General features: G+C 39.3%; 1 protein-coding gene across 1 annotated transcript in view; it reads left to right on the forward strand.

Moving 5' to 3' along the window:
* klhl5 (kelch-like family member 5) overlaps positions 1-9536 on the forward strand; it is a 92552-nt gene extending 83016 nt beyond the window's left edge. Inside the window, 4 exon segments of the mRNA XM_062027234.1 lie at positions 1877-1951; positions 2047-2184; positions 6461-6632; positions 8652-9536. Coding sequence (XP_061883218.1) covers positions 1877-1951; positions 2047-2184; positions 6461-6632; positions 8652-8774 — 508 coding nt within the window. The 3' untranslated portion in view covers positions 8775-9536.
* The last annotated feature ends 5149 nt before the right edge of the window (positions 9537-14685 follow it).

Raw genomic sequence — 14685 nt, forward strand, 5'->3', positions numbered from 1 at the left:
GAGGGGGACAATGACGGCGTGTCGTTACAAATAGAGACACAATTGTGTAAAACTCTTTTTTTTTTTTTTTTCATGCTTGAAATAAGAAATGATTACTTTAAAAAAGTAGTTTTGTACTTGTGAGTGTTGATGACACAGCTTTGCAACACTTGATATTCTAGTTTCAAGCATGTTTTACTCAATATAGGTCAGGGGTCGGCAACCCAAAATGTTGAAAGAGCCATATTGGAGCAAAAATACAAAAACAAATTTGTCTGGAGCCGCACCAAATTAAAAGCCATATTACATACAAATAGTGTGTCATGAGATATACATTGAATTGAGATGACTTAAAGGAAACTAAATGAGCTCAAATATAGCTACAAATGAGGCATAATGATGCAAAATGTACATATAGCTAGCCTAAATAGCATGTTAGCATCGATTAGCTTGCAGTCATGCAGTGACCAAATATGTCTGATTAGCACTCCACACAAGTCAATAACATCAACAAAACTCACCTTTGTGCATTCACGCACAACGTTAAAAGTTTGGTGGACAAAATGAGACAGAAAAAGAAGTGGCATAAAACACGTCCTAGAAAGTCGGAGAAAGTTGTACATGTAAACAAACTACGGTGAGTTCAAGGACCGCCAAAATTAGTACGACAAAACGGCGCTTGCCAAATACTCGAATCAGTGAAGCATGTTTAATATAAACAGTGTGATTTATAACAATTAGGGAGGTTTGTGTCATGTTTGTCCTCCTACAGAAACCATATTAAAACAAAAAAATTTTTTTTTTTCCCCTCATCTTTTTCCATTTTTCATACATTTTTTAAAAAGCTTCAGAGAGCCACTAGGGCGGCGCTAAAGAGCCGCCGCATGCGGCTCTAGAGCCGCGGGTTGCCGACCCCTGATATAGGTCATAACATCTCAGCAACAAGCTGTAATATCTTACTGAGATCATTTAGGACCAAAACCCTTAAAACAAGTAAAACACTAACATAAAATCTTCTTAGTGAGAAGAATGATCTCATCAGACAGAAACACCTTTATTTGAGATATTTAATCTTACTTAGATTTCATTTTTTGCAGTGTGTAAAACATCATCTATGCAACACGTTCACCAAAGAACCACCATTACATGTTATGTAGACCACAAGATAGTGTTTTAAATTTACAAAATAATCATAATATGACCCCTTTAATGCGCCTTATAATCCAGTGCGCCTTTTGTATGAAAATAGACCCGAATAGCGTGCGCCCTGTGTTATGGAAAATACGCAGTCAGGTTCAAACACTGATGACATCTATTAAACAAGACAAGAAGCAAGGAATTAAACAGAGACAGAATTAAATTTGGCTCAATTGAGGAGAGACGCCTGGACTGTACTCTTGAACAGTCTCACCACGCTCTGGCGAAAGATTGTACGCCTCCTCTTTTATTTGGACTTTCCCTGATTACATGGCAACAGCCGTTTCTAAGGGAAGGGGGTCGTAAACAGCCATCGCCTTTGATTACAACATTTCAAAGAAAAGGTCGTCTTGAAGGGAGTCAGGTCCTGCTTCCTCTTCGCTTTGTAGATCTCGGGTCAAGGCAATATCTTTCTGTTGATTACAATACATCAAAGAAACAGAACACCTTCATGTTGCTTCCCATCCTACACAGTGGAGTTTTACAAGCCTTCTTTTTGGTAGGATCAAAGACAGCTTTTGTCTTCTCACTTCTCAATGTAACACAAAGTTTTGTGATAACTTAGATACAATTATTCTAACATACGGTAGTTGAATATCCCTGTCATATAGTGAGCTACAAATCTCAATGTTTTTTTTGTTATTTTGAAGTATGGAGTGAGTGCTGGTAGCCGATTTATAAAAGTGTGTGTGCTTCTCAGGTTGTACGCAGTTGGCGGTCGTGATGGCTCCTCCTGCCTGCGCTCAGTGGAGTGTTTTGACCCTCACACCAACAGGTCGCAGTTGTTTGCACACGCCACTCGTTTCCCCATTTGGCCGCCGCTGTTGTCCCCCTTTTGATGGTTTTCAAGCCGCCGACTCTCACCCACAGGTGGATGGCTTGTGCACCCATGGCGAAACGGCGCGGAGGTGTGGGTGTGGCCACCTGGCACGGCTTCCTGTATGCCATCGGCGGTCACGATGCCCCTGCCTCGTCTCTGGCCTCGCGTTTAAGTGACTGCGTGGAGAGGTAACAGTTGAGTGTGTGTGACTGTGTGTGTGTACATATTTTGTTAATATAATGGATGTATCATTAATAATTAACATAATTGGATATTAAGAGTATGTGAAAGTTGGACTCCTACCTGGTTTACTTCTGTGACAACATTCTTAAAGTTCTGTATTAAATCATAATATATAAAGCAGCTAAAATGTGCCAAACATGGATAAGTGTGGAACGTTTTTTTTTTTTGCATTTTTCCCATCATGCTTTGTAATAGATTTAAATTGGTGTAATATTTTTTTTAAATAACATCCACAAATTGTGTTATGTTGTGTGACCTTTTTTTTGTGACTTTTTTTTTTCACACCATGACTAGGGGAGGTTGTTTGCATTGCGTCACACAAGTAATATGCTGTGCTTGGTTTTGATCAAAGCATAATAATTAGTCATAGGCCTGTGTGGAGGGGGGCGTGGTCGGCGCGCCTCCTGCGGGAAGGGAGTGTGTATGGCCCAGCTGTGACAGGTGAGTAGATTGCCCAGCTGGGGCTAATCATCTAATCACCTGTCTCCTTTATCAGCAGCGTCCGAGGCCATGAGGGGGGGGGGGGGGTAGAGAGACACACAAGCGAGAAGGAGGCCGCTAGCGAGACAACCCGGAACATTGCCCGTTATGAATACAAAATAAAATACTTGTTTAAACAAGGGGCATCGTGACCGCCGATGGCATACAGGAAGCCGTGCCAGGTGGCCACGCCCACACCTTCGCGCCATTTCACCATGTGTGCACAAGCGATCCACCTGTGGATGAGAGTCGGCGGCTTGAAAACAATTAAAAGGGGACAACAGCGGCGGCCAAATGGGGAAACGAGTGTCAAACCCGGAACATTGCCCATTATAAATACAAAATAAAAGACTTGTTTTGTATTCATAATGGGCAATGTTCCGGGTTGTCTCGCTAGCGGCCTCCTTCTCGCTCGTGTGTCTTTTCTCCTCCCACCCCTCATGGCCTCGGACGCTGCTGATAAAGGAGACAGGTGATTAGATAATTATCCCCAGCTGGGCAATCTACTCACCTGACAGCTGGGCTTCGAAGCCGGGCCATACACACTCCCTTCCCGCAGGAGGCGCGCTGACCACGCCCCCCTCCACAGCCTGAATTACTCATGTTGTCCACAGGATGGCGACCGAGCAGTAGCATATACAAAACCCAAAACCAGTGAAGTTGTCACGTTGTGTAAATGGTAAATAAAAACAGAATACAATGATTTGCAAATCCTTTTCAACTCATATTCAATTGAATAGACTGCCAAGAAAAGATACTTAACGTTCGAACTGGTAAACCTTTTTATTTTTTGCAAATATTAGCTCATTTGGAATTTGATGCCTGCGACATGTTTTAATAAAGCTGGCACAAGTGGCAAAAAAGACTGATAAAGTTGAGGAATGCTCATCAAACACTTATTTGGAACATCCCAAAGGTGAACAGGCTAATTGGGAACAGGTGGGTGCCATGATTGGGTGTAAAAGCAGCTTCCATGAAATGCTCAGTCATTCACAAACAAGGATGGGGCGAGGGTCACCACTTTGTCAACAAATGTGTGAGCAAATTGTCGAACAGTTTAAGAACAACATTTCTCAACCAGCTATTGCAAGGAATTTAGGGATTTCACCATCTACGGTCCATAATATCATCAAAAGGTTCAGAAAATTTGGAGAAATCACTGCACGTAAGCGGCAATGCCCGTGACCTTGGATCCCTCAGGCGGTACTGCTTCAACAAGCGACATCAGTATGTAAAGGATATCACCACATGGGATCAGGAACACTTCAGAAACCCACTGTCAGTAACTACAGTTTGTCGCTCCATCTGTAAGTGCAAGTTAAAATTCCACTATGCAAAGCCAAAGCCATTTATCAACAACACCCAGAAACGCCGCCGGCTTCGCTGAGCCCGAGCTCATCTAAGATGGACTGATACAAAGTGGAAAAGTGTCCGTGGTCTGACGAGTCCACACTTCAAAATGTTTTTGGAAACTGTGGACGTCGTGTCCTCCGGACCAAAGAGGAAAAGAACCTTCTGGATTGTTATAGGCGCAAAGTGTAAAAGCCAGCATGTGTGATGGTATGGGGGTGTATTAGTGCCCAAGACATGGCTAACTTACACATCTGTGAAGGCACCATTAATGCTGAAAGGTACATACAGGTTTTGGAGCAACATATGTTGCCATCCAAGCAACGTTATCATGGACGCCCCTGCTTATTTCAGCAAGACAATGCCAAGCCACGCTGTTGTAGTAAAAGAATGCGGGTACTAGACTGGCCTGCCTGTAGTCCAGACCTGTCTCCCATTGAAAATGTGTGGCGCATTATGAAGCCTAAAATAGCACAACGGAGACCCCCGGACTGTTGAACAACTTAAGCTGTACATCAAGCAAGAATGGGAAAGAATTCCACCTGAGAAGCTTCAAAAATGTGTCTCCTCAGTTCCCAAACGTTTATTGAGTGTTGTTAAAAGGAAAGGCCATGTAACACAGTGGTAAAAATGCCCCTGTGACAACTTTTTTGCAATGTGTTGCTGCCATTAAATTCTAAGTTAATGATTATTTGCACAACAAAAATTACCTTTTTCAGTGTGAACATGAAATATCTTGTCTTTGCAGTCTATTCAATTGAATATAAGTTGAAAAGGCTTTGCAAATCATTGTATTCTCTTTTTATTTACTATTTACAGAACATGCCAACTTCACTGGTCTTGGGTTTTGTAAATTGATCTTTAAAATGAATTGAATTCTCCCTGCGGCCAGATTCCTTAAAGGCCTACTGAAATGCAATTTTTTTTATTTAAACGGGATAGCAGGTCCATTCTATGTGTCATACTTGATCATTTCGCGATATTGACATATTTTTGCTGAAAGGATTTAGTAGAGAACATCGACGATAAAGTTTGCAACTTTTGGTCGCTGATGAAAAAGCCTTGCCTGTACCGGAAGTAGCGTGACGTCACAGGTTGTGGAGCTCCTCACATCTGCACATTGTTTACAATCATGGCCACCAGCAGCGAGAGCGATTCGGACCGAGAAAGCGAAGATTTCCCCATTAATTTGAGCGAGGATGAAAGATTCGTGGATGAGGAAAGTGAGAGTGAAGGACTAGAGGGCAGTGGAAGCTATTCAGATAGGGAAGATGCTGTGAGAGGCGGGTGGGACCTGATATTCAGCTGGGAATGACTAAAACAGTAAATAAACACAAGACATATATATACTCTATTAGCCACAACACAACCAGGTTTGTATTTAATATGCCACAAATTAATCCCGCATAACAAACACCTCCCCCCTCCCGTCCATATAACCCACCAATACAAATCAAACACCCGCACAACACACTCAATCCCACAGCCCAAAGGACCGTTCACTTCCCCAAAGTTCATACAGCACATATATTTCCCCAAAGTTACGTACGTGACATGCACATGGCGGCACGCACGTACGGGCAAGCGATCAAATGTTTGGAAGCCGCAGCTGCGTACTGCGTTACACATACAAATTAAACAAAATGCTTATGGCAACATTCTGGTTGCGTACTCACGGTACCGCGTCTGCGTATCCAACTCAAAGTCCTCCTGGTAAGAGTCTCTGTTGTCTCAGTTCTCCACAGGCCAATGGTAAAGCTTGACTGTCATCTTTCGGGAATGTAAACAATGAAACATCGGCTACGTGTTTGTGTTGCTGCAGCCGGCCGCAATACACCGCTTCCCCACCTACAGCTTTCTTCTTTGCTGTCTCCATTGTTCATTGAACAAATTGCAAAAGATTCACCAACACAGATGTCCAGAATACTGTGGAATTTTGCGATGAAAACAGACGACTTAATAGCTGGCCACAATGCTGTCCCAAAATGTCCTCTACAATCCGTGACGTCACGCGCAGGCGTCATCATACCGAGATGTTTTCAGCAGGATATTTCGCGCAAAATTTAAAATTGCACTTTACTAATCTAACCCGGCCGTATTGGCATGTGTTGCAATGTTAAGATTTCATCATTGATATATAAACTATCAGACTGCGTGGTCGGTAGTAGTGGGTTTCATTAGGCCTTTAATAAACTCACGACGTCTTGCAGGCCAAATTGAAGACGCAGACGGGGCCGTAGTTTGGACACCCTTAATTTATAGTCTCCAATTAGTTTAATCTAACTTAACACCACAACTTCCTGCTTGTGTAGCAGCTATGTCCGTCACACTACAGTACTACCGTGCAGCCAACCAACACAATATGACAAAATGGGCACAATGTGTGTACAGGTATGACCCTCAGACGGATGTGTGGACAGCAGTGGCCTCCATGAGTGTCAGCCGAGACGCAGTGGGTGTTTGTCTCCTTGGCGACCGTCTCTACGCTGTGGGCGGTTACGATGGACTGGTGTATCTCAGCACAGTGGAGAGCTATGACCCTCAGACTAATGAGTGGACACAGGTACACAAACACACACGATCCCGCCCCGCGCTAAATTGGGACCCGGGTAAGAATTTTATTGAGAGCCCCTCGTTCTCGTTATAAAAATTGCTCACTTTATTATTGATGTGAAACAATTTCTATACTTTTCTAATGAAAACTTTATTTGATTTGATGTTTATTTCGTACTAAAACGAAATCATGGGAAATAAATTGTTCAATAATTTATTTTTTTTGTGCCAAATAACATGTTTTACATTATTAAAACATATCTCTATAATCCTTCCTAAATCATCGACAAATGGGATTCGAACCCGGTACCTCTGCCTAACAAAACAAAGACGAAAGCTGTGTGCCACGGTAAACATTTCATATGAAGAGCCCTGTCATTCATTAATTCACATTTCAATCAAGGGTTCTTAACCTTGGGGCCCAATTTTTCCACTGCAGAGGGGGTCAGGGTCCCACTCAAATATTTACACTGTATTAGTAATATCACTCATGATTTTTATCGTATTCAGTATTTCTATCTAGCGTACCTTGTCAAATGATATGAAACCATGTGTTAATCACAAATTGTATTATTTATTTAACACAAGGGTCCTCAAACTTTTTGACTCGGGGGCCACATTGGGTTAAAAAAAAATATATATATATATATATACCATTTTTTAAATTTTTTATTAATTACTTGCAGAATATTTCTTTTTACTTGCGAATGTTTTTTTTTTAATGAAAGGAAATAGTTTTTTTAACTTGCGAATGTTTTTTTTATTGAAGAAAATATTTTTTTTAAATGAAAAAAATACTCTTTTTTTTTTAAATGAATAATTTTTTTTGCTTGCGATATTTTTTTTAATTAAAGGAAATAAGTGTTTTGTACTTTTAATAGATTTTTTTATTAAAGGAAATTGTTTTTTTAACTTGTGAATTGTTCTTTTAGTTAAAGCCAATTGTGTCTATTTTCTTGCGATTTGTTTTTTAATTGAAAAAAATGTGAGGGTTTTTACATGCGAAATTTTTTTTAAATTGAAAAAAAATTTAGTTTTTTTACTTGCGAAATGTTTTTTTAATTAAAGAAAATGTTAGTTTTTTTACTCGTGAAATATTTTTGATTGGACAAAAAAAAAATTCTACTTGCGAATTGTTTTTTAATTGAAGAAAATGGAATTTTATTTGCGAATTGTTTTTTTTCAATGGAAGGGAAAACATTTTTTTTAACTTGCAAACAGTTTTTTTTTTATTAAAACATTTTTTTTTTACTTGCGAATAATTTTTTTCATTGAAGAAATTGTTTTTTTTACTTGCAAATGTTTTTTTAATTGAAGAAATTGTTTTTTTTACTTGCAAATGTTTTTTTAATTGAAAAAAATGTTTTTTTTTTACTCGTGAAATATTATTTTTGTTTGAAGAAGAAAAAAAATGTGTACTTGCGAATTGTTTTTTAATTGAAGAAAATAATTCACATATTATATATATATATATATATAGTGCGGCCCCCAGCCAAATTGTTTTACCCAAATGCGGCCCCGGAGTCAAAAACTTTGGGGACCCCTGGTTTAAGGAGTTATCCGGCTTAATGTAGACACGGCCTGAGACTTTAGGGGGCGCTAGTGGTATCATGATCTCACTTCTAGGCACATTGCTTCTTCAGTTCTGCGTGTGTATGATTTGCAGACTTTATTTTGTAAAGCTTATAACAAAATGACGTAAAGCCTGCCTAGTGGTCAGAGTGTCCCCCTGAGATGGGTAGGTCGTGAGTTCAAACCCCGGCCGAGTCATACCAAAGACTATAAAAATGGGACCCTGCTTGGCACTCGGCATCGAGGGTTGGTATTGGGGGTTAAATCACCAAAATGATTCCCGAGCACTGCCACCGCTGCTGCTCACTGCTCCCCTCACCTCCCAGGGGGTGGAACAAGGGTAATTTCAGCCCACTTAGTGTGTGTGTGACTATCGGTGGTGCTTTAACTTCAAACATGGGTAAATTGGAAAAGGCTTCCTGTGTTCAGTCCACTTCTTGTTCTTGTCTCGGTTTAGGTGGCGCCTCTGTGTCTGGGTCGGGCCGGAGCGTGTGTGGTGGTGGTCACCTGCAACCACAGCACACCTGCAACCACGCCCCTCAACCAAGCCAGCATTCAGCCGCCATTGACTTCGGCATGACACACACTTTTTGTTCCCTGCGGAGGGGGAGGTACGCGCAAATAGCGGTGGTAAGGACTGTGGCTTGTAGCGCTGTCACGCTCATGTCTTCATGATTATTTGATGCAGCAACAGCTTACCCACGCACATGACAAAGACGCTTGACGTATTCAGCACCACCCGAAGGAATCCCTCAGCTCACCTCCGTATTGTTGCCAAGTATCGTGACTGAGGTGGTTGCGCTTTGCAGGTTCCACTCCGGTATTCGTGGGAACACAAAGCAGGTGTTGGCCGGTGTGAGACACAGCAAGGCTCCCCCGTGTTGCCTTCAGGGTGCTCTCCACTCCACTCCACACCGACACAGCTGGAGGCAGCAGAGATGAAAGACGAGGACCAAAACACAAGTCATGGAGACGTGCCAAGTATAAATCAGGTCGTGAAATGTTTGTTAACTTAAATCTTTCGTTTTTTTCTGTCACATAATCCTAATTAGGGTCTCCCATTCGATCGCAAAATTCAAATTTTATTAGGGGGGGGGGCTATCATGCTGTGACTTTATTGTGTGAAATGGTAACAAATTCCAACATATGGTTTTCTACACCAAAATTCATCTACCGTAATTTCCGGACTATAAGCCGCACCCGACTATAAGCCGCACCAGCTAAATTTAGGGGAAAATACAGATTGCTCCATATATAAGCCGCACCCGACTATAAGCCGCAGGGTTTTGATGTGTAATTACCGTAGTATATAGGAGTTCCTGCTACCACGGAGGGGATTGTCGGGACAGAGATGACTGTTTGGGAACGCAAAGCGTCCCATTTATTAACAATAAATCTTTCAATCATTCAATCAAACTTTCACATCTTTGACATGGCGAACAGCATTCGTGCAGAGTACAAATAATACAAAGGTGCAAAGTAATACAAAGTGCTCGCCTGTACATTATCAAAATAACCAGCCTACCGGTATATGAAAAGTCAGTCTTTAATCATTGTGTCATCGTCTTCCTCCTGCGTACTAAAACCACCGAAATCCTCTTCGTCGGTGTCGGAGAAGAACAGGCCGTAAATAAGCCGCACCCTTGTATAAGCCGCAGGGACCAGAACGAGGGGAAAAAGTAGCGGCTTATAGTCCGGAAATTACGGTATTTATTCAATTTATGATTATTAATCTCCTTCTCCAGATTTTGGCGCGCTCTACCTTCAACATTTTTCACCTCATTCAAACCGTTCCAACTTCAGCCTATTCGGGAATCGCGGGCTTTCCCCTTGACAAATTCCAAAAATTCCCACATTTCCCAGAATTCCGGGTTTTCCGGGACATTTTTCCCATTCAAAATGAATTGGCCATTTTTCAAACTTCCACCATTTCCACATTTTTCAAACCAGTCCACCTTAAACATATTCCACCATTTTGGAAATTCAAACTACCCTTTTTACAGGTTCAAAAAAATTCCAGCATTTTCCAGAATTCCTGGGGCCGTACTTATCAAGCTTCTTAGAGTGCCATTTTACACTTAAGTCCTGAGAATTTGCGAAATTTAGTCCTACTCTCAAACTTAAGAATAAAAGCTTTTTTATCAACGTTCTTAAGTCTAAGAATCACTCCTACTCTCCACGATATTTAAGAGACCTTCAGAGGTGTCTTAAGTGGTTAGGAGTTGCCAGCAGGGGATGGCACTGAGGCGAGAGAGACGTGCGCGAACGTTCAGGGAACGGAACAATGTTTTTTGTTTTTTTTATGACGAGCAGCTGATCAAACGGTATCGTTTAGACAGAGCGGATATTATTTTTGTCACAGATTTAATACTTTTCGATTCCTTGTTGATTTCTGCATGTGGCTGCAGTGGGCTAGTATATATAGAGCCACCCACACCAGTTTCAAATTAGTTGCCTAATTAATGAATTGGAAAGAAAATGTTATGACAGTAGCGTATGTGTGTGGCCGTGAGGTGAGTGACGTCAGTGAGTGTGTGGGCGAGAGAAGAGAGGGAGCGGTAGCGTGAGTGCCGGCGGGGACTAGTTTGTTTTGTATTATTTTGTAGTTTATTGTCAAAATATACACTCCCATTGTCCACTTAAATATTTCCAAGATATTTCTTTATTCTTAGACAAGGGATTCCCTTCCGTGATTGGTCATTTCTATGGACACAGAAATGACGTCACCTAAAATTGCGTTTACGGCACATAGTAATGTCGTAATTCAGCTCTGAGTGTGACACTTAAGATTCAGTCCTACACTTCGCTGAAAGTGTGAGTAAGACGCTTGATAACTAACTTTTAAGTGCAGCTTTCAGCCAAGAATTTATTTACTCTTAAGTCAACTCTTAGCAGACTTCTTAGGAGTAATTCTGAGAAGCTTGATAAGTACGGCCCCTGGTTTCCCCCCCAATTTTTTTAACCCACTTCAACTGTTCCACCATCAAAACATTCCTCTTAATCAGGACAAAAAACAAAGTTGGGGTTTTTTTTGAAAAATTTCAACACCAACCTATTCGGGAATCTCTTGACAGATTTCCCAGAATTCCCGGTTTTTCGGGACATTTTTACCATTCAAAATGAATTGGCCATTTTTGAAACTTCCACCATTTCCAAATTTTTTAACCGATTCAAACCATTCCACCTTCAACACATTCCACTATTCTGGAAATTCAAACTACCCTTTTTCCAAGTTAAAAAAAATTCCAGGATTTTCCAGAATTCCTGGTTTTTTCACCCACATTTTTCAACCCTTCCAGCATCAAAACATTCCTCAGGACAAAAAACAAAGTTGGGGTATTTTTGAAAAATTTCAACACCAACCATTCAGACCATTCCGGTTGTTTACCATTTTCAAAAAAATTCCCGCTTTTCCCGAAATTCCCAAATTTTGGGGAAATTCCCATTATAATCAAAGTTCCACAACTTCCACAATTTTCACGATTCAAACCATTCCACCTTCAACACATTCCACCATTCTGGGAATTCAAACTACCCTTTTTCCAAGTTCAAAAAAATTCTAGGATTTTCCAGAATTCCTGGTTTTTCAAAGCCCTATTTCCACCCTTTTTTCTGGCGACTACTCCTCCCACATTTTTCAACCCACTTCAACCGTTCCACCGTCAAAACATTCCTCTTAATCAGGATAAAAAACAAAGGTTTTTTTTTTAAGTGGAAACATTCCTGGTATTCCAGGAATTCCGTAATACCATTTCTCAATTCAACATGTTACTACTTCAACGTTTCTCGACCGATTTGAAAAATTCTAAAAACAAACATTTCAACTCATTCACAACAGTCAAGTCTTCTAATATTTTCCAAAAAATTCCCGCTTTTCCCGAAATTCCCAAATTTCCAGGAAATTCCGATTGAAATGAATGGGACATTTTATATAGTTTCCACAATTCCCAAATTTTTCATCTGATTCAAACCATTCCACCTTCAACATATTCCACTCATCCTGCAAATTCAAACTATCATTTTTGCCAAGTTAAAAAAAAATCCAGGAATTCCCAGAATTCCCTTTTTTTTCAAAACCCTTTTGTGACCCTTGTATCTGGTGACTACTCCTTCTACATTTTTCAACCGTTCCACCATCAAAACATTCCTCTTAACATTCAAACTATCATTTTTCCAAGTTAAAAAAAGTTCCAGGAATTCCCAGAATCCCTTTTTTTCAAACCATTTTGTGACTCTTTTTTTCTGACGACTACTCCTTCCACATTTTTCAACCCACTTCAACCGTTCCACCGTCAAAACATTCCTCTTAATCAGGACAAAAACAAAGTGTTTTTTTTAACTGGAAAAACCGGTTTTCCCGAAATTTCTGGAATTCCTTAATTCCATTTCTCCATTAAAAATGTTGCTACAACATTTCTCGACCGATTTGAAAAATTCCAAAAACAAACATTTCACCTCATTCACAGCATTCAAGTCTTTTAAGATTTTCCCCAAAATTCCCGCTTTTCCCGAAATTCCCAAATTTCCAGGAAATTCCCATTGAAATGAATGGGACATTTTTCAAAGTTCCACAATTCCCACATTTTTCATCCGATTCAAACCATTCCACCTTCAACATATTCCACTCATCCTGCAAATTCAAAGTATCATTTTTGCCAAGTTAAAAAAAATTCCAGGAATTCCCTTTTTTTTAAAACCCTTTTGTGACCCTTTTTTCTGGTGACTACTCCTTCCACATTTTTCAACCGTTCCACCATCAAAACATTCCTCTTAACATTCAAACTATCATTTTTCCAAGTTCAAAAAAATTCCAGGAATTCCCAGAATCCCTTTTTTTTTAAAACCATTTTGTGACCCTTTTTTCTGACGACTACTCCTTCCACATTTTTCAACCCACTTCAACCGTTCCACCGTCAAAACATTCCTCTTAATCAGGACAAAAACAAAATGTTTTTTTTAACAGGAAAAATTCCCGGTTTTCACGAAATTTCTGGAATTCCTTAATTCCATTTCTCCATTAAAAATGTTACTACTTCAACATTTCTCGACCGATTTGAAAAATTCCAAAAACAAACATTTCACCTCATTCACAGCATTCAAGTCTTTTAAGATTTTCCCAAAAATTCCCGCTTTTCCCGAAATTCCCAAATTTCCAGGAAATTCCCATTGAAATGAATGGGACATTTTTCAAAGTTCCACAATTCCCACATTTTTCATCCGATTCAAACCATTCCACCTTCAACATATTCCACTCATCCTGCAAATTCAAAGTATCATTTTTGCCAAGTTAAAAAAATTTCCAGGAATTCCCTTTTTTTTTAAACCCTTTTGTGACCCTTTTTTCTGGTGACTACTCCTTCCACATTTTTCAACCGTTCCACCGTCAAAACATTCCTCTTAACATTCAAACTATCATTTTTCCAAGTTCAAAAAAATGAAATGAATTGGCCATTTTTCAAAGTTCCACAATTCCCACATTTTTCATCCGATTCAAACCGTTCCAACTCCAAAATTGTCAGCCTGTTCAAAATTGTGTGCTCTTCTTCAACAATTTAAAAAATATTCCCGGATTTCCAAGAATTCACACTTTTCAGGGCCATTTTCCCCATTCTAAATGTCCATTTATTAAACTTCCACAATCCCCAAATTTTTCAACCAATTCAAACCATTCCAACATCAACACATTCCACTCATCCAACTAACACTTCCCCAAGTTCCAAACCAAATTCCGTTTTTCCTGGAAATTTCAGCTCTTCAACATTCAAACCATTCCAACTATTCTTACATTCACACTACATTCTGTCAGCATTGGAGCATTCACATGCAATTCCCTCAACAACTACGACTTTATTCAAATAAAATAGCAGCTTTTTTAATCATAATACAACTACTTTTTTATCCTTATTAAATGAAAAGATATATATATATATTATGATTTAATCAATTTAATTTAAATATCTCATTAAATTACGATTTTATTCCCATGAAATAAGATGTTTCTGTGATATTATGACCTTATTCTAATAAAGTTATAGCTTTTTTAAACCATGTTATCATAAAACTATTTTATTATTGCAACTTAATTTAAGTCATAACACCATTTTGAATTGATTCTTATAAAATAAAAAATGTTCCACTAATACTTCAGTTTCGTAATCAAATGACACTTTTTCTCCTCATAAAGACTACTTTATTTGTTATATTAGTTTTTCTCGTAGTATAGCTAGTATTTGCTAAATTAGCATTTTGCATAATGTAATGTGCAATATTAATATTATTAGCTCACAATATGAAACATTTTGTCTAATTGTTACCTTTTTTTTTTTTTGCTCTATAGGCTTTTACTCTAATGAAATGTGTTCACATAATATGATTTCATTTGAATATTTGTACTTTTTTTTTCATAACACTACATTTTTCAGTCGCAACTTTTTTCTTTCAACATGATTTAACTTAAGATTTTCAAATTCTTCAACTTTTCTCATGACAGC

Source organism: Entelurus aequoreus, linkage group LG18, assembly GCF_033978785.1.
Source record: "Entelurus aequoreus isolate RoL-2023_Sb linkage group LG18, RoL_Eaeq_v1.1, whole genome shotgun sequence".
Classification (NCBI taxonomy): Eukaryota; Metazoa; Chordata; class Actinopteri; order Syngnathiformes; family Syngnathidae; genus Entelurus; species Entelurus aequoreus.